The sequence below is a fragment of the Phascolarctos cinereus genome, unplaced genomic scaffold (assembly GCF_003287225.1).
Source record: "Phascolarctos cinereus isolate Bilbo 61053 unplaced genomic scaffold, phaCin_HiC Scaffold_9;HRSCAF=440, whole genome shotgun sequence".
NCBI classification, from domain to species: Eukaryota; Metazoa; Chordata; class Mammalia; order Diprotodontia; family Phascolarctidae; genus Phascolarctos; species Phascolarctos cinereus.
Genome location: NW_027556402.1, coordinates 25,353,784 through 25,367,120, shown reverse-complemented (window position 1 = coordinate 25,367,120; position 13,337 = coordinate 25,353,784). Strand labels below are relative to the sequence as shown.

The 13,337-nt window shown below is 40.4% G+C and overlaps 1 protein-coding gene across 4 annotated transcripts in view; it reads right to left on the bottom strand.

Annotated features, from left to right (window-relative positions):
* CFAP299 (cilia and flagella associated protein 299) overlaps positions 1-13,337 on the bottom strand; it is a 433,380-nt gene that overhangs the window by 210,301 nt on the left and 209,742 nt on the right. For 2 of the 4 annotated variants that reach the window (XM_078148347.1, XM_020988356.2), the window contains exon 1: positions 10,296-11,450. The exons of the other annotated variants lie outside the window; for them this stretch is intronic. In XM_078148347.1, coding sequence (XP_078004473.1) covers positions 10,296-11,435 — 1,140 coding nt within the window. In that variant the 5' untranslated portion in view covers positions 11,436-11,450. Of the gene's footprint in view, positions 1-10,295; positions 11,451-13,337 lie in introns of those variants that run through there. 4 annotated transcript variants of the gene reach the window in all.

The following is a 13,337-nucleotide window of genomic DNA, read 5'->3' as shown; positions in this document are numbered from 1 at the left end:
TAAAACAATTTTTATGAAAATTAATGGATTAAAATAATAATGTTCTTGGCTGAACAGATTTTGCTCTATGATAATCAAATTAGCAAAAGGATACTTTTATAGAATTAGAAAAAAATAACAAAATTCATTTGAAAGAATAAAAGTCCAAGTATATCAAAAGGTATAATAAAAAAAAATAGAAAGATCTGCTCTGCTGCTACTAGATCTCAAATAATATTAGAAAATATTAACTATCAAAGTCATTTTGTACAGAGTAAAAATAAGAAAAGCATATTTGGAAGTGAGGCTGTCAATAAGCATTTATTAAATACCTACTGTATTCCAGGCACTGGGGAAAAGAAGATATAAAATCCTGTTTGGCATTTAAAGCCCTTCATAACATAGCCCCCACACCCTTCTAGGATTCTCGTACTTTATACTCTACCATGTACTCTTCAATCCAGAGACACTGGTTTCTCTTCCTGGAAGAAGACACTTATCTTCAGGCATTTTTACTAGTTGTCCCTAAATCATGAAATTTTCTCCCTCCTTATCTCCACCTGCTGGCTTCCTTCAAGTCCCAACTAAAATCCCATCTTCAACTGGAAGCCTTTCCCAATCCCTCTTAATTCTAATTCCTTCTTTCTGTTGATTATTTCCTATTTCTTCTTATGAGTTTGTACATTGTTGTTTCTATGTTGTTTTTCCCATTAGATTTTGAGCTCCTTGAGGGCAGGGACTGTCTTCTGCCTTTCTTTATATTCCCAGTGCTTACCACAGTGCCTGGAACATGGTAGGCACTTAATAAATCTTTATCAACTAATTATGGTATATATTTATTAAGGTAATGGATGATTATAGTACTTCAAGAAGCAGGAAATGGAAACCATCAATCACCATCATTTCCCATTTATATAGTACTTACTTCCCCTGCGAGTTATTTATTATTTTCCCAAAGATTCACAGTTACAGAATTTGAGATATGGAAGGGACCTCATCAGCCATCTAGCCTTAAACCATTCACAAAAAGTGTCATTATAAAATATCCCATAACTAGCTGTCCAGTCTGTGTTTGCTTTTAGACCTCCAAGAAGGGGAAACCCACAAGCTCTTGAGGAAGTCTCGTCCACTTTCTGGCCAGCTCTAATTGTTAGGAAGTTTCTCCAGACATTAAGCCCAAATTGGCCTCTAGGGTCAAACAAAATACTTGAAGACAGCCATAAGTCATTCAGTCAAAGCTAAGCCTGGCTGCCTTGCAAGAGGAACAAAACAACTCAAAAGTCTGGGAGTTGTATTGCTTCCCAGATTAGGAAGTGATGAAACTCTAGGGAACAATAGAGAAGAGATTTCCCCTGCAGGGGCAGTTTTTAAATCTCTCTAGAATAGCATGGAGGCATGGAGTTGGGAATATATATATATATATATATATATATATATATATATATACAGTGAGAGAGAGAGAGAGAGAGAGAGAGAGAGAGAGAGAGAGAGAGAGAGAGAGAGAGAGAGAGAGAGAGAGATGAGAGGGTGATGGTGGCAGCCTTAGTGGCAAACTGAGGATGCTCCCCAGTGTAGTAGCTGGAATCTTGTCCTTCCCTTGGCTAGCTGTTAAACTTGTAAAGAGAACCCAGAAGGGAGGGAAATGACCATAGTGAAGCAGCTGGACTGATGCGGAATCACTGATCTCACTCTTCCCCACTTTTATTTCATTGCTGCCTCTCCATGGAGGTAGGTACAATCAGAGAAATTTTTTTTTGCACGAGTCAGATCTTTGCTATACAAATATGAAAAAGACAATGTCCTAAAGACATGTCCTTGGTAAATGGTATGAGATCAATATGCAAAAAATATGAAGAATCACATGAGAATAATGTGAGTTGTTATTATAAATTCTGTAGAAAAAAATTTTTAACTGCATCTAATTCATTCCTAAAATGCTGTTTTTAGAGCCATTTCTACTTCTCCTATATTTCTTCATCTTCAACCATGAAACAAATATTTTCTCACTCATTTCCATTGTGAATTCATTATAACTTCAGAAATAACTGCAGGACCTCACATTCTATCACGATGGTGTGGCTACATCAAAGACCCTGATTCTCTATTGGAACTGCTAGTTACAACACAGCCATGACCAACTAAAACCACATTTAGGCAGATCTATTAAGTAGCATATGCTACAACAGCCTAAAAATCATGTGTGCATATGCCCCAAAATAACTTAACTGACATACACATGGTTGTAGGACTGAGAAACCCTGCACCATATTCATAGATGGAAGGATATAACATATTTCATTAAAGAAGGCACTGTAGTATATAGTCAAAGTCAAGGTGCATGTGGTTTCTTGCTCTAATTGTACTACTAACTTTGAGTACTTTGTAAGATGAGGAGGATGACTAGAACCTCTCTAGATACTCTTTCAGTTAAAAAAAGATCTATGGCTCACCCCAATCCTCCTTCCAGATGACCATAAACCTCTGCTAATGAAGGCAGGGCCTCCTCTGGCCCACTTAACAAAATAACCCACTAACACTGAAACACACACACACACACACACATGCACATACATGCATGTGCACATGTGCACACATACACACACGTGGTAGTAATGATAGCCAAAAGGGAGCTATATGAGATAGGGAGGTCTGATGGATTGTTGTACTTCTTTGCTGGCCTTAACTTGTGCCTTCTCTAATAACTCTAAAAAAAATCTCTGACAGATGATTAGGGAAAAAGAAAAAGAACTTTCAAGTTTTAAAATATTTATAGTAGCTCTCTTCATGATGGCAAAGAATTGGAAATTGCAGAGATGCCCATTAATTGGGGAATGGCTGAACAAGTTGTGCTATATGAGCATTATACTGTGCTATTAGCAATAAACTTGATGATCTTAGAAAAATATGCAAAGACTCGCATAAAATAATGAAGAGTAAAATGAGCCGAACCAAGAGAATGCTGTATACAACAACAGCAATATTGTTTTAAGACAAACTTTGAGTGAATAAGTTATTTTGACTATTATAAACACCCAAATTACATATAAAGGACATATGGAGAAAAATGCTATCTGCATCCAGAGAAAGAACTGATAAATAGAAGTACGTATCAAATAAATTTACATATATATGTGTGTATGCACACACACATATTTATTTGTGTCTAATGGTAGCCATTTTTAGGGCAAGGTAGGGGAGGGTAGGAAAAAAGAAAAAAAGAAATTTTTGATAATTTTGTTGCTTATTTAAAAGGAACAGTAAGTTGTGCTTAGCAGATTTGTAGTTTCATGTACAACCATATTTTCCATTTACTATGTTATAGAAATGCTTGTTTTATTCACAAATACGGACTAACTTCTACAAAAAAGGGAAAAAAATCTTACTACAAACAAGATGTAAAGTTCCCTAGTGCTTTTGTACTTTTCAACAAATAAAATAACATGTTATTTGCCCTTGTTTTTTCTTTGGTTTTACTAGTAGAATCTGGAAAACTGTAAACTATGACCTCTATATGAAGTACAGTTATTGGACTATAGCTTTTTTTATAAGAGGTCATATACACAGACATGTCCTAGTCACTTTCTCTGAAAAAATAAAAAGGTCATCTTATCAACTTGTACTTATATCAATTCCACATTCTCATTTTTAGAATTTATGAGAAACAAAGAGGATTCAGAAATAGCAAGCTTTAACAAAGCTGAAATGTAATAGGGCCGGGAATTCCTCTTCAATTTTAACTTTAGACTCCATCTTCCTGCTGCATAACTGACCACTTTATTACTAACTTTATTAAACTTGTCCCTCAAAACAGAACGTTGAAAAGCCCACACGCCAAAGACAAATGATGGCATTGTTTCTATCATGATGTAATCTGTCAAGGAAATGCATTGTGATTAACCTTCATTTTCTTCCTCAAATAAAGGAAGTTTCACTTGAAAGAAAACGAATATCTGCTAATTCTACTTTTTACTACACATTATGTTATATCCATTACAGCTTTCTGACAATGACATTTTCCCCTACCATTTTCACTCTATTAAAATAAATTCAGAAGACAGATTTTCTTCTAGATGGATTTTTAAAATCCAGTATTGCCAAGAATGATTAGTTAACGAATAAAAATAAAATAGTGATGGAACCATTATTTTAGGTTAACCAGGGATGACAATGGTCACCTCTGAAGATCTTCTGTGTTAATTTCAAACATATTTTCTTTAAAATCCACCCTCACAGGGGGCAATTAGTCGGTGCAATGGATAGAGCACCTGCCCTGGATTCAGGAGGACCTGAGTCCAAATCTGGCCTCAGACACATAACACTTATTAGCTGTGTGACCCTGGGCAAGTCACTTAACCCCATTGCCTACCCCCCCAAAAAAAAAATCCACCCTCACAGAGCTGTGAATTGGTCTGGCCATCCTGACAAGTAATTTATAGTTATGGTTTATTATGATTGAAGAGATTTTTCTCCTACATATTTAAGTTCTTTGTATTGCACTTGAAAAAAGCCGAAGAATCAAATGCAAAATGAATGCTATGATCATGGGATTGGCATGATGGTGGAATAGTTGTTCTCCACCAACCTCTCCAACTTTGTTATTGTTGTTCAGTTGTTTCAGTCATATCTGATTCTTTGTGATCCTGTTTGGAGTTTTCTTGGCAAAGATATGGGAGTGGTTTGTCATTTCCTTCTCCAGTTCATTTTACAGATGAGGAGACTGAGGCAACCAGGTTAAAGCGACTTGCCCAGGGTCACACAGCTAAGCAAGTAAGTGTCTGAGGCTAAATCTGAACTCAGGAAGATGAGTCCTCCTGATATTAGACCCAGCACTCTATCCACTGAGTCACATAGCTGCCTCTCTAACCTAAAAACCTTTAAAAAAAAAAAGATAAGCCAATGAGAATAAAAAGTAAAAGATGAAAGAGAAATTAAAAAAAAAAAAGAGAAAACAAAGCATAATCACAACTCCCAAGCTGAGAAAAAAGGAAAACTGAATAAGAATTCAAAGAGGACATTACATATTGAAAAATATTGTATGTGAAGGGAAATAAAACATAAATTTCCCCTCTGAAAATATTTATGCAGATTATCTAGAAATCATGGGAAAATGGCAAAAGACTCTAATATGATTCAAAAGAAATAAAACACAGAAGAAGATATCAGCAATGGGATTAAGTTAGAAATCACAGATCTGAAAGTAGAATTAAAGATAAATGACAGGAAAATAGAAATAACTAAAGATAAGGGTATAAAAAAAGAAAAAGACAATTAAGAACTTCAAAGAGAGAAAGGCTCACAGATGTGGAAATTAAGATATAGAAGTAAAGAAAATTGAGTAGAAAAGAGGCAAAAGGAAGTTAATATTAAAATAACACCATACAAGTCAAAGCAACTGTTCTTGAAGACAAGATGCACAGAAATTTTTAAAGATCAAAAGTCTCCCAAAAGAACATGAATTTTTTTAAAAATACCATACTGCAGGAAATAACATAAGAAAACTGTCCAAAACTTTTGAATACAGATAATGAAATACTGATTCATTGAAACTACAGATCACTACCAGAGAGTAACCCACCAAGAGAAAATGGTTAATCACTTCCTTGACAGATTACATAGTGATAGAAACAATGGCATTATTTGTTTTTAGTATGTGGACTTTCCAACATTCTGTATTGAGGGACAAACTCTGAGGTATGGTATATAATGGTTAAACCACACAATTTCGCTAACAAGAGGAAAGACTTCAGCTATGAAGGAATGTCCAGTGAAATAATGCAGACATATTCAACATCTACTAGAAGTCACAAAAGTGGTATAGGATATTCAAAAAAGCAATTGGCCTCAAGTAACAACTCAAATTAAAACAACCTGCAAAGTTCAAACTTAATCATGAAGGAAAAACAACAGTTCTTCAAAAAAGCAGAGGCATTTGTAGCATTCCCCCAAACATACACGCGCGCACACACACACACACACACACCACACACACACACACACACACACACACACACACAGAGTAGGCCATTCAACTGGGAACCATTCCAAATAAGAGAAATACAAGAAAGCAAAATAACTTTTGCTCAATAATTATACTTAATCAACAGAATCAATTCACCAGTACTTATAGTCTATGACAAGAAAGGAACAAAAAGAAAAGAAATTGGACTGAGTGATAAAACAAAGCCCAAAGAAGGGCTGTTAAGAGGAAAAAATATTATAGTTACTAGTGATTTAAGGTAATCTTAAAGAATCAGGAGAACAGAAGAAGGCAAAGCTGAATTATTATTCCATGGACTAAATTCTATGCCCCTCTGTGCTAGGGATGCATGCCAGAGGATAGAGTACAAAGAAAGGATGATATGATTTTAGGAGTGAGGAAAGATCACAATAAAGGTAAGTAATAAGATCAAGTCTTAGGATTCAGGATGTATAGTGATACTTTCTATAAGATTTAGCTTCCTTCACAAACTGATACTTTTAAGAGTAAGGAATAGCTGAAAAGATCATTTCCAGAAGCAAACAGGCTCACCATAACTCCACAGGTAGAGAACATTGCACATGCTTTAAGAAGTAGAAAGCAATTCTAGTTCTTAGAGAAGGACCTAGAGACCACGAAAGAGAGAACAGAATTCAGAACAGACCAGAAGGGGATAGAAACAAGGAAGAGGGCAAAGCAAATTGCAAGTAAAGTAAAAACCTAGGGATTATTATTATTATTATTATATGATGATGGTGATGGTGATGGTGATGATGACGATGGTAATAATAATAACTAGAGGAAGGGGAATGATTCTGAACTACATACCAATCTGGATAGGAAAAGGGAAGATAGATCAGGTAGGAATAGAATGTTCACTGTGCTGCTGTAAGGACCCAATAGAGATTAGATAATAAAAGCATGTAATGAACTCAGTTAATGCAGTTTCATGATTTCTTCCAGCGCCTCCCAGGGGCATGTGAATAGGAGACATTGAGGCAAATTGGACAGATCAATCCTGGATCGGGATTCGGCAAGGTGTGATCAGTAATAGGACAATGGATGAAGGAATTTTAGAATAAAGGCTAGTGTAGAGTTGAATAGATTCTCTAAGTGGTCTACAGGAGAGCACTGCTTTCCCTACAGGAAGGCGGGAGTGATGGCAGGGGAAGGAACAGAGGGGTAGAAGGAAGAAAGGTCACAGTTAGGAGAAAGAACAAGGGAAAGATAGAATGATAAATGGTTATGATCAGATAAAGGAATTCTAGAGTTTGTGAACATGGAAGTAGAGCCTTTGTGAGTGATAGCAAGGAATGAGCATTCTTGTGTGTTATACACATACATTGCGCGTGACCAAATTATTATTGTCATACATAACTAAAAGTATTTGAAGTATGAGTGGAGGAGTTTGGTCATGGACTCATGATTAAGTGTACCCCTACTCTTGCTCTAAGCAGGGGTGGGAGAGTGATTCCCAAAGAGGAGTTATATGATAATGAGAGCTGCATATAATATGGAGGAAGACGTCAGAAGGTGAGAGTCAAAGGATGAATGTTTGAGTGTCAGACTAAATATCTCTCTAGATCCAGAAACCAGTCCTCTCCTCAATCTCCTGACTTCTCACGTCCACATCCCCACTAAGAATGGACTTCCCTGCTTGAGCTGTCCTTTCTTTGGCCAAAATGAAATTTCATCTCCCTCCCAAAGAGCTCATTTACCCTCAGGTGTTCTTTTGTTGGCTTCAACCTGTTTAACTTCCCCAATTTCTTTTTATTGTTTGCTTGGATAAATCGGCTTGTTCACAATCCAAGATTTCTGTGTCTGTGCATGTGCATGTGCATGTGTGTGTGTGTGTGTGTGTGTGTGTGTGTGCGTGAAGTCTTTGGTAGGAGTGAGCTAAGGTGGCAAAGAGTAAGCTAAATGTTGCTTTCCTCTTTAGAGTGACCAGGTAAAGTGTGTTTTATTCTGAACCCCTAAAAAAGAACAAGGTACATAACTCCCTAGAGATATCTGAGATATGGTAGATATAGTTCTACTCTGACATTCCCCTGGAGAGGAAAATGAATATTTGAGTGTTTATGCCCCCATTTTGCTCCCCCCAAAGGCAGAAATTATAATGTTCTTGGAGATGGAGGCCAGTTCCTAAATAAGATACCCATCCATACCTCAAATGAGCCAGCAGTACATATGTTAGATGTCTATCTATGTATACTACACGAGGAACTGAAAAGTGAGGATATATGAGGGAACATTAAATATCTATGTTGAAGTTCTTTGGATGAGGGCAGCAGTTGAGATAGAAGGACTGGATAAATTCATTAAGAAATGAAGGAGAATATTCTGGAGGACACCAGGATCTGGACTGGTGATACATTTTTATAATGTGAGCCCTCAAAGAAGAAGGAGGCTGCTGAGTTGGTGGTGGTAGATGGTGAATCTGAGTGTGGCAATGGTGAACAAAAACTATTGCAATTCCCTTATCATGGTCAGTGCTTGGTGGCTGGGGCCAGGGATGAGAGAAAATATAGCCAGTACAATAAATACTGTTGAGGGAAATGAAGGGTGCCAGACCTTAACGTTGGCCAAATTATGGGGGGAATAGGAAAGAAAAAGATTTATGATGAAGAGAAGTTTGTAAATTATAGAACAGGCATCCTAGAGGGCAAAGTAGAAGAGGGAAACATATTTGGAGTAAGATACTAGAGGAACAAGGTTGAAATGGATAGGAGTAAGCAGGTGATCAGTGGGCGTGGGTAGCAGGATTTGCACTTCAGCAGCCAGGGGTTCAGAATTTCTAGGAGGGGGCAAGTATGGGAGTTTGCTAACTGTGTGACAGTGTTTGGAGAGATTTGTTCTCCATCTTCTGTGGTTCAGTCTCATGGCAGATGGGGATTTCCTGTGCTGTGAAGGCCTATTTCACAGCAAGCAGGAATAGGTGGAGACATGGAAGCCCTGGGTGAAGGAGGCCCTGCATGGCAGGAAGTGAGAGATCTTATCCACAGAAGGCAGTCTCATACTAACAATGGTCCTAGGGTAAGAGCCCAGGAAGGAAGAAACCATCAATGACTCTCTGGCATGTAGCTCCACACTGGAGATAGGCCCTACAGAAGCCAGCAGGTGGCAGTTTCAATAATTCTACCCAAAGGATTGAGATTTCCAATTTAATTTCACTCATAATATCTTCTAAGAGATCATGGAACCTCAACAAGAAACTCCAGCACATTTTTAGGGCTTGTTTATTTGTTTAAGGATGACACAGAACTGAAGAGACTTAATCAAGGTCATACAGTGAGGATGTGGCAAAATCAAAATCAAGATTAGGACCCCCCAATATTTTATATTGAGATGGAAGAAAATAGGGAATATTTTAGTTTTACTCCAGAAGACATGAATACATTAGCTTGTGATTTCATTTAAGGAAATGAAGGAAAGAAGATAACAACAAGCCTAATTGTATCTTCCTATATTTGGAATGTGGGGGGCAGGGAGGGAAGCTTATGACATAATTCAGTAAATTTGTCCTTCAGAACACCATGACCACTAAATGAAAAATCACTGTTAAAAATTCATTAAGGTAATATTACTAGGGGGGAAAAGTCTAGAGTGAAAACACACTAGCAACTTTCTTATTTTAAAGGAAAAACAGTCCATCATTATGCAATTAGCATGCTCCTCATTTTAAGAAAGAAGTAGCATTAATGCAAACGTTTATTCATCCTCCTCACAGCAGTTATAGGAAAAACAGAAATAGGAGAAAAATAAATATGCTTCCCAGGCATAGCAGCCTGCATTACTTAATAAATGTTCATTAAATGAACATTGCCTTCATATGCCTTTCCACTGTTTTTTTTTCTCTTAATACTGTTTTACTTTTGTCGCAATGACAACGTGAACCATTTGAAACTCATTAGAAATGTGTTCACTATTCTACGTGGTATTAATTTATTGGGCCTAGATAACAACCCGGATCTTCCATAGCTAAGAATCAGTGCAACACCATGTGGCATTCCGTTGCCTACTCGGAGGAAGGCAGCTTGGGGAAGGAAAAACTCATTCTCTTTGGAGTCACAGGACCTGAATTCAAAATCTAGATCCTGTCATTTTCACTGCCTACATTTTTCTGCTTTGGGCAGGTTATTTCCCCTCTCTCGTTCATTTTCTTCTCGTGTAAAATAATGAGGTCGGCTTTCACGGCCGCCGAAATGTTCTAGCTCTAGAGTGTACAGTGTAAGGAGCTGTCCAAAAGGGGCAGGCGTGAACGGGCTGCGATGTGCACGCGACACCTCCCCCCAGCCCCCGGGGCAAGGTCACGGCCAAAACCGGGGGAGCTCGCGCTTACGGTGTGGTCTTCTTGGTGTCCAAAGCCCTGGCCAGGCTGAGCAGGGGCCTCGTGCTGGGTGTGGGCGAGCGCCTTAGGCTCGCGGCCAGCGAAGCTCCTCGACGGCGCCGGGCCCGCGGCCGCGGGGATGGCGAGCGCGGTTTGCTGGGGCGCGGGGAGCGGCGTCGGGGGGTGGGGGAGCCCCTCCTGGCCTTGGGCGGCGCGGACGGCGCCCGCAGCCGGGAGCCCACCCCCGAGGAGCAGCGGCAGGGGCGGCGGCGGGGCGAGCCCTTCCGCCGGGGGCCCCGGGAGTACGGAGACTCCGAAAGTCTGCGCCGGGAGTGCAGCTTCTTGCCCTGCGGGGACGTCGAGCACCGCCTCCGGGGGCCCTGCGAGGTGCGCCGCCGCCGGGTGGACTGCGAGTGCTGCCGGGGCCGCGGAGGCAGCGACGGTGGCAGCGACGACGTCAGCGACTGCGGCAGCGACGGTGGCGGGCGGCGGCGTCTCGACAGGGTCCGGGGGCTGTGGGGGCTGTGCGGGCTGCGGCGGCGGCGCCGGCGGGGCGTCGGGATCGGGGGCGGGGACAGGTGGAGTTCTCCCCAGCCTACGTGGGGGGGGCACTTCTTGCTGGCCCGGTGGTGCTCCGTGGTGCTCCCGGGCGGTGGGGCTCCGCTGAGCTCGGCTGCGCTCCGTGGGGCCGGCCCGCTGTGGGCGTCGGGTGGTGGTGCTGGTGCTGGTGGAGTAGGTGGTGGAGCCGGTGATGGTGGTGTACTCGACGACGCTGCCGGCGAGGGGCCGTTGCGCGCCTTGGAGCTTTGGGGCCGTCCACCTTCGGAGGGGGTTGGGAGCGGAGGGCACGAGCCATGGCACCCTGGTCAGCGCGCCACCTTCAACTTGCCTAGATCTCGGCTCCAGGGCCCCTGGACTCCCTCCTGCATCCGAGGTTGTGTGTGGAGAAACTGAGGCAGCCACTCCCCCGGGGAGGGGCGGGAAAGGGCGGTCACTTTTGTAATGGGCAGGCAGGAGGCGATGGCCGGGCCTTGACCAGAGAGAACTTGCCAGAAATGACCCAAGATCGTTCAGGGTGGGAGGAGGGGTCTCGCGGGCCACGGCGGCGGTTTGACCTGATTTCCTCGGGGAGCGCAGTGACCCAGGAGACATATAAACCGCCCCTAGATAGAGACCATATGTAATAACTATAGCGGCTCCGAGGCCTTCTAGGCCAAGGCACTCGTTTGTACAGATGAGGTTGTCGGAGGCTACACATAGCAAGCATTGGAGGCAGCGTGTGAAATGAAGGCTTGTAACTCCAGCACCATTTTTCTTTCCTTGGAACCATTCTTGACTCCCCTTAAATTTCTAATTGTAACCATCTCATGAATATTAACAAAGAAGTTAACATTAAGGAAACCCATTGTAGCTTGTAGTGAGACAAAGGTAATTGAAAGGGAAAAAAATCATTAAATGTGTTATTCATCGATCTGTGGACTTTGGCCCCGTGGCAAGGGCCCCCACCTGTCCATATTTCACAAATAAATTATATGGAATCATACAATGTTAGAGCTAAAAGCTCTCTCAGAAGTCATCTAGTCATGACAGCCTCATTTTACAGATGGGGAAACTGAGGCTAAATGACTTGTCCAGTGACACACAGCTAATGAGTATCTGAGACCCAGATTTGAACTGACTTCTTCCTGACTCCAGACATGGTGTTCTATCTACTATACCACCCAGCTGCCCTAGCAGACTATAGGAAGCTTGAAGTGCTTGAAGTAAAGACTGTCTACTAATACTTAACATTTATATAGCACTTTTAAGGTCTGCTAAGCCTGTGAAGTAGGTGCCATTATTGTTATTATCCCCATTTTACAAATGAGGAAACTAAGGCAGATTAAGTGACTTGCCCAGGGTCATGGCTGGTAAACTTTGGAGGCAGGACTCACACTAGGGTCTTCCTGACTCCAAGTCCAAAGAGATGAAAAACAGTTCCTACTTTAAGGAGCTGACATACTGCTTGGTGGGGCTTGGGAAATAGAGAAATACAAGGAAATGTAAAATGGATGATGAAGAAGAGAGTACTAATAGCCAATGGGATCAGGAAAGGATTAATTTAAAATCAACTGTTAAATTTTCATTCTTAAGCATTTACACCTTCAGAAGTTGGCAAATGCTACAAATTGGGGCTTGCTTTATTGTTTTGTTGGTTTTCTAGAGCCTCCATGGAGAAAATATTAATAAGGAAGGTAACACTTAAAAGAGTGTCCCCAATACATTCCCCCACTCAGGAAAACCAGTTGTTCAGCTATTTTACCAGCACATCCCCAGCAGCCTATGCAAAAGCAAGAAATGGGAAATGAAATGCTTGAGTTTTAGAAACCTGCCAGTTTGTTTGTTTGTGCATATTCATGATAACCTTAAAATGGACAAAACTAATGAAAGAGGAGTAAAGAGGAAAAGAAGGTATTCATCTTAAAACACAAATCTGAGCACACAGATCCCTTAATCAACTCCAGGAGTTTCCTTTTGCCTCTTGCATAGACGACTCTGTTTAGCTTTTAAAGCCCTACACAACCCAGGCCACCTATCTTTCCAGCCTCCTTAGAAATTATTCAACTGCTGCACTGGCCATCCTCCATGCCTAGAATCCACTCCTTGCCTCCACTTCATAGAGTACCTGTCTTGCTTTGAGATACAGCTCAAGCACCATCTTCTAAGAAGTCTATCCTAATTAATTGCTAGTGTTCTCCATCCCAAACTACCTCTTATTTAATTTATATAATTTTTAATTTATATATATAAAATATTTAATTTATATATATATAATATATAATATATGTTATATATTATATTATATATAGTATATATTTTATATTTTGTATAATTATAAATATATATTAATATGTAATATATATTTAATTTATATATATAATAATTTATATACATTTATTAACTATATGCTATTTGTATATATATGCATATATACATATACACATATATATGTACATGTGTGTATGTGTGTGCGTGTATACTTGTCCTTTCCCCACTCTCCCCACAATAAAATGT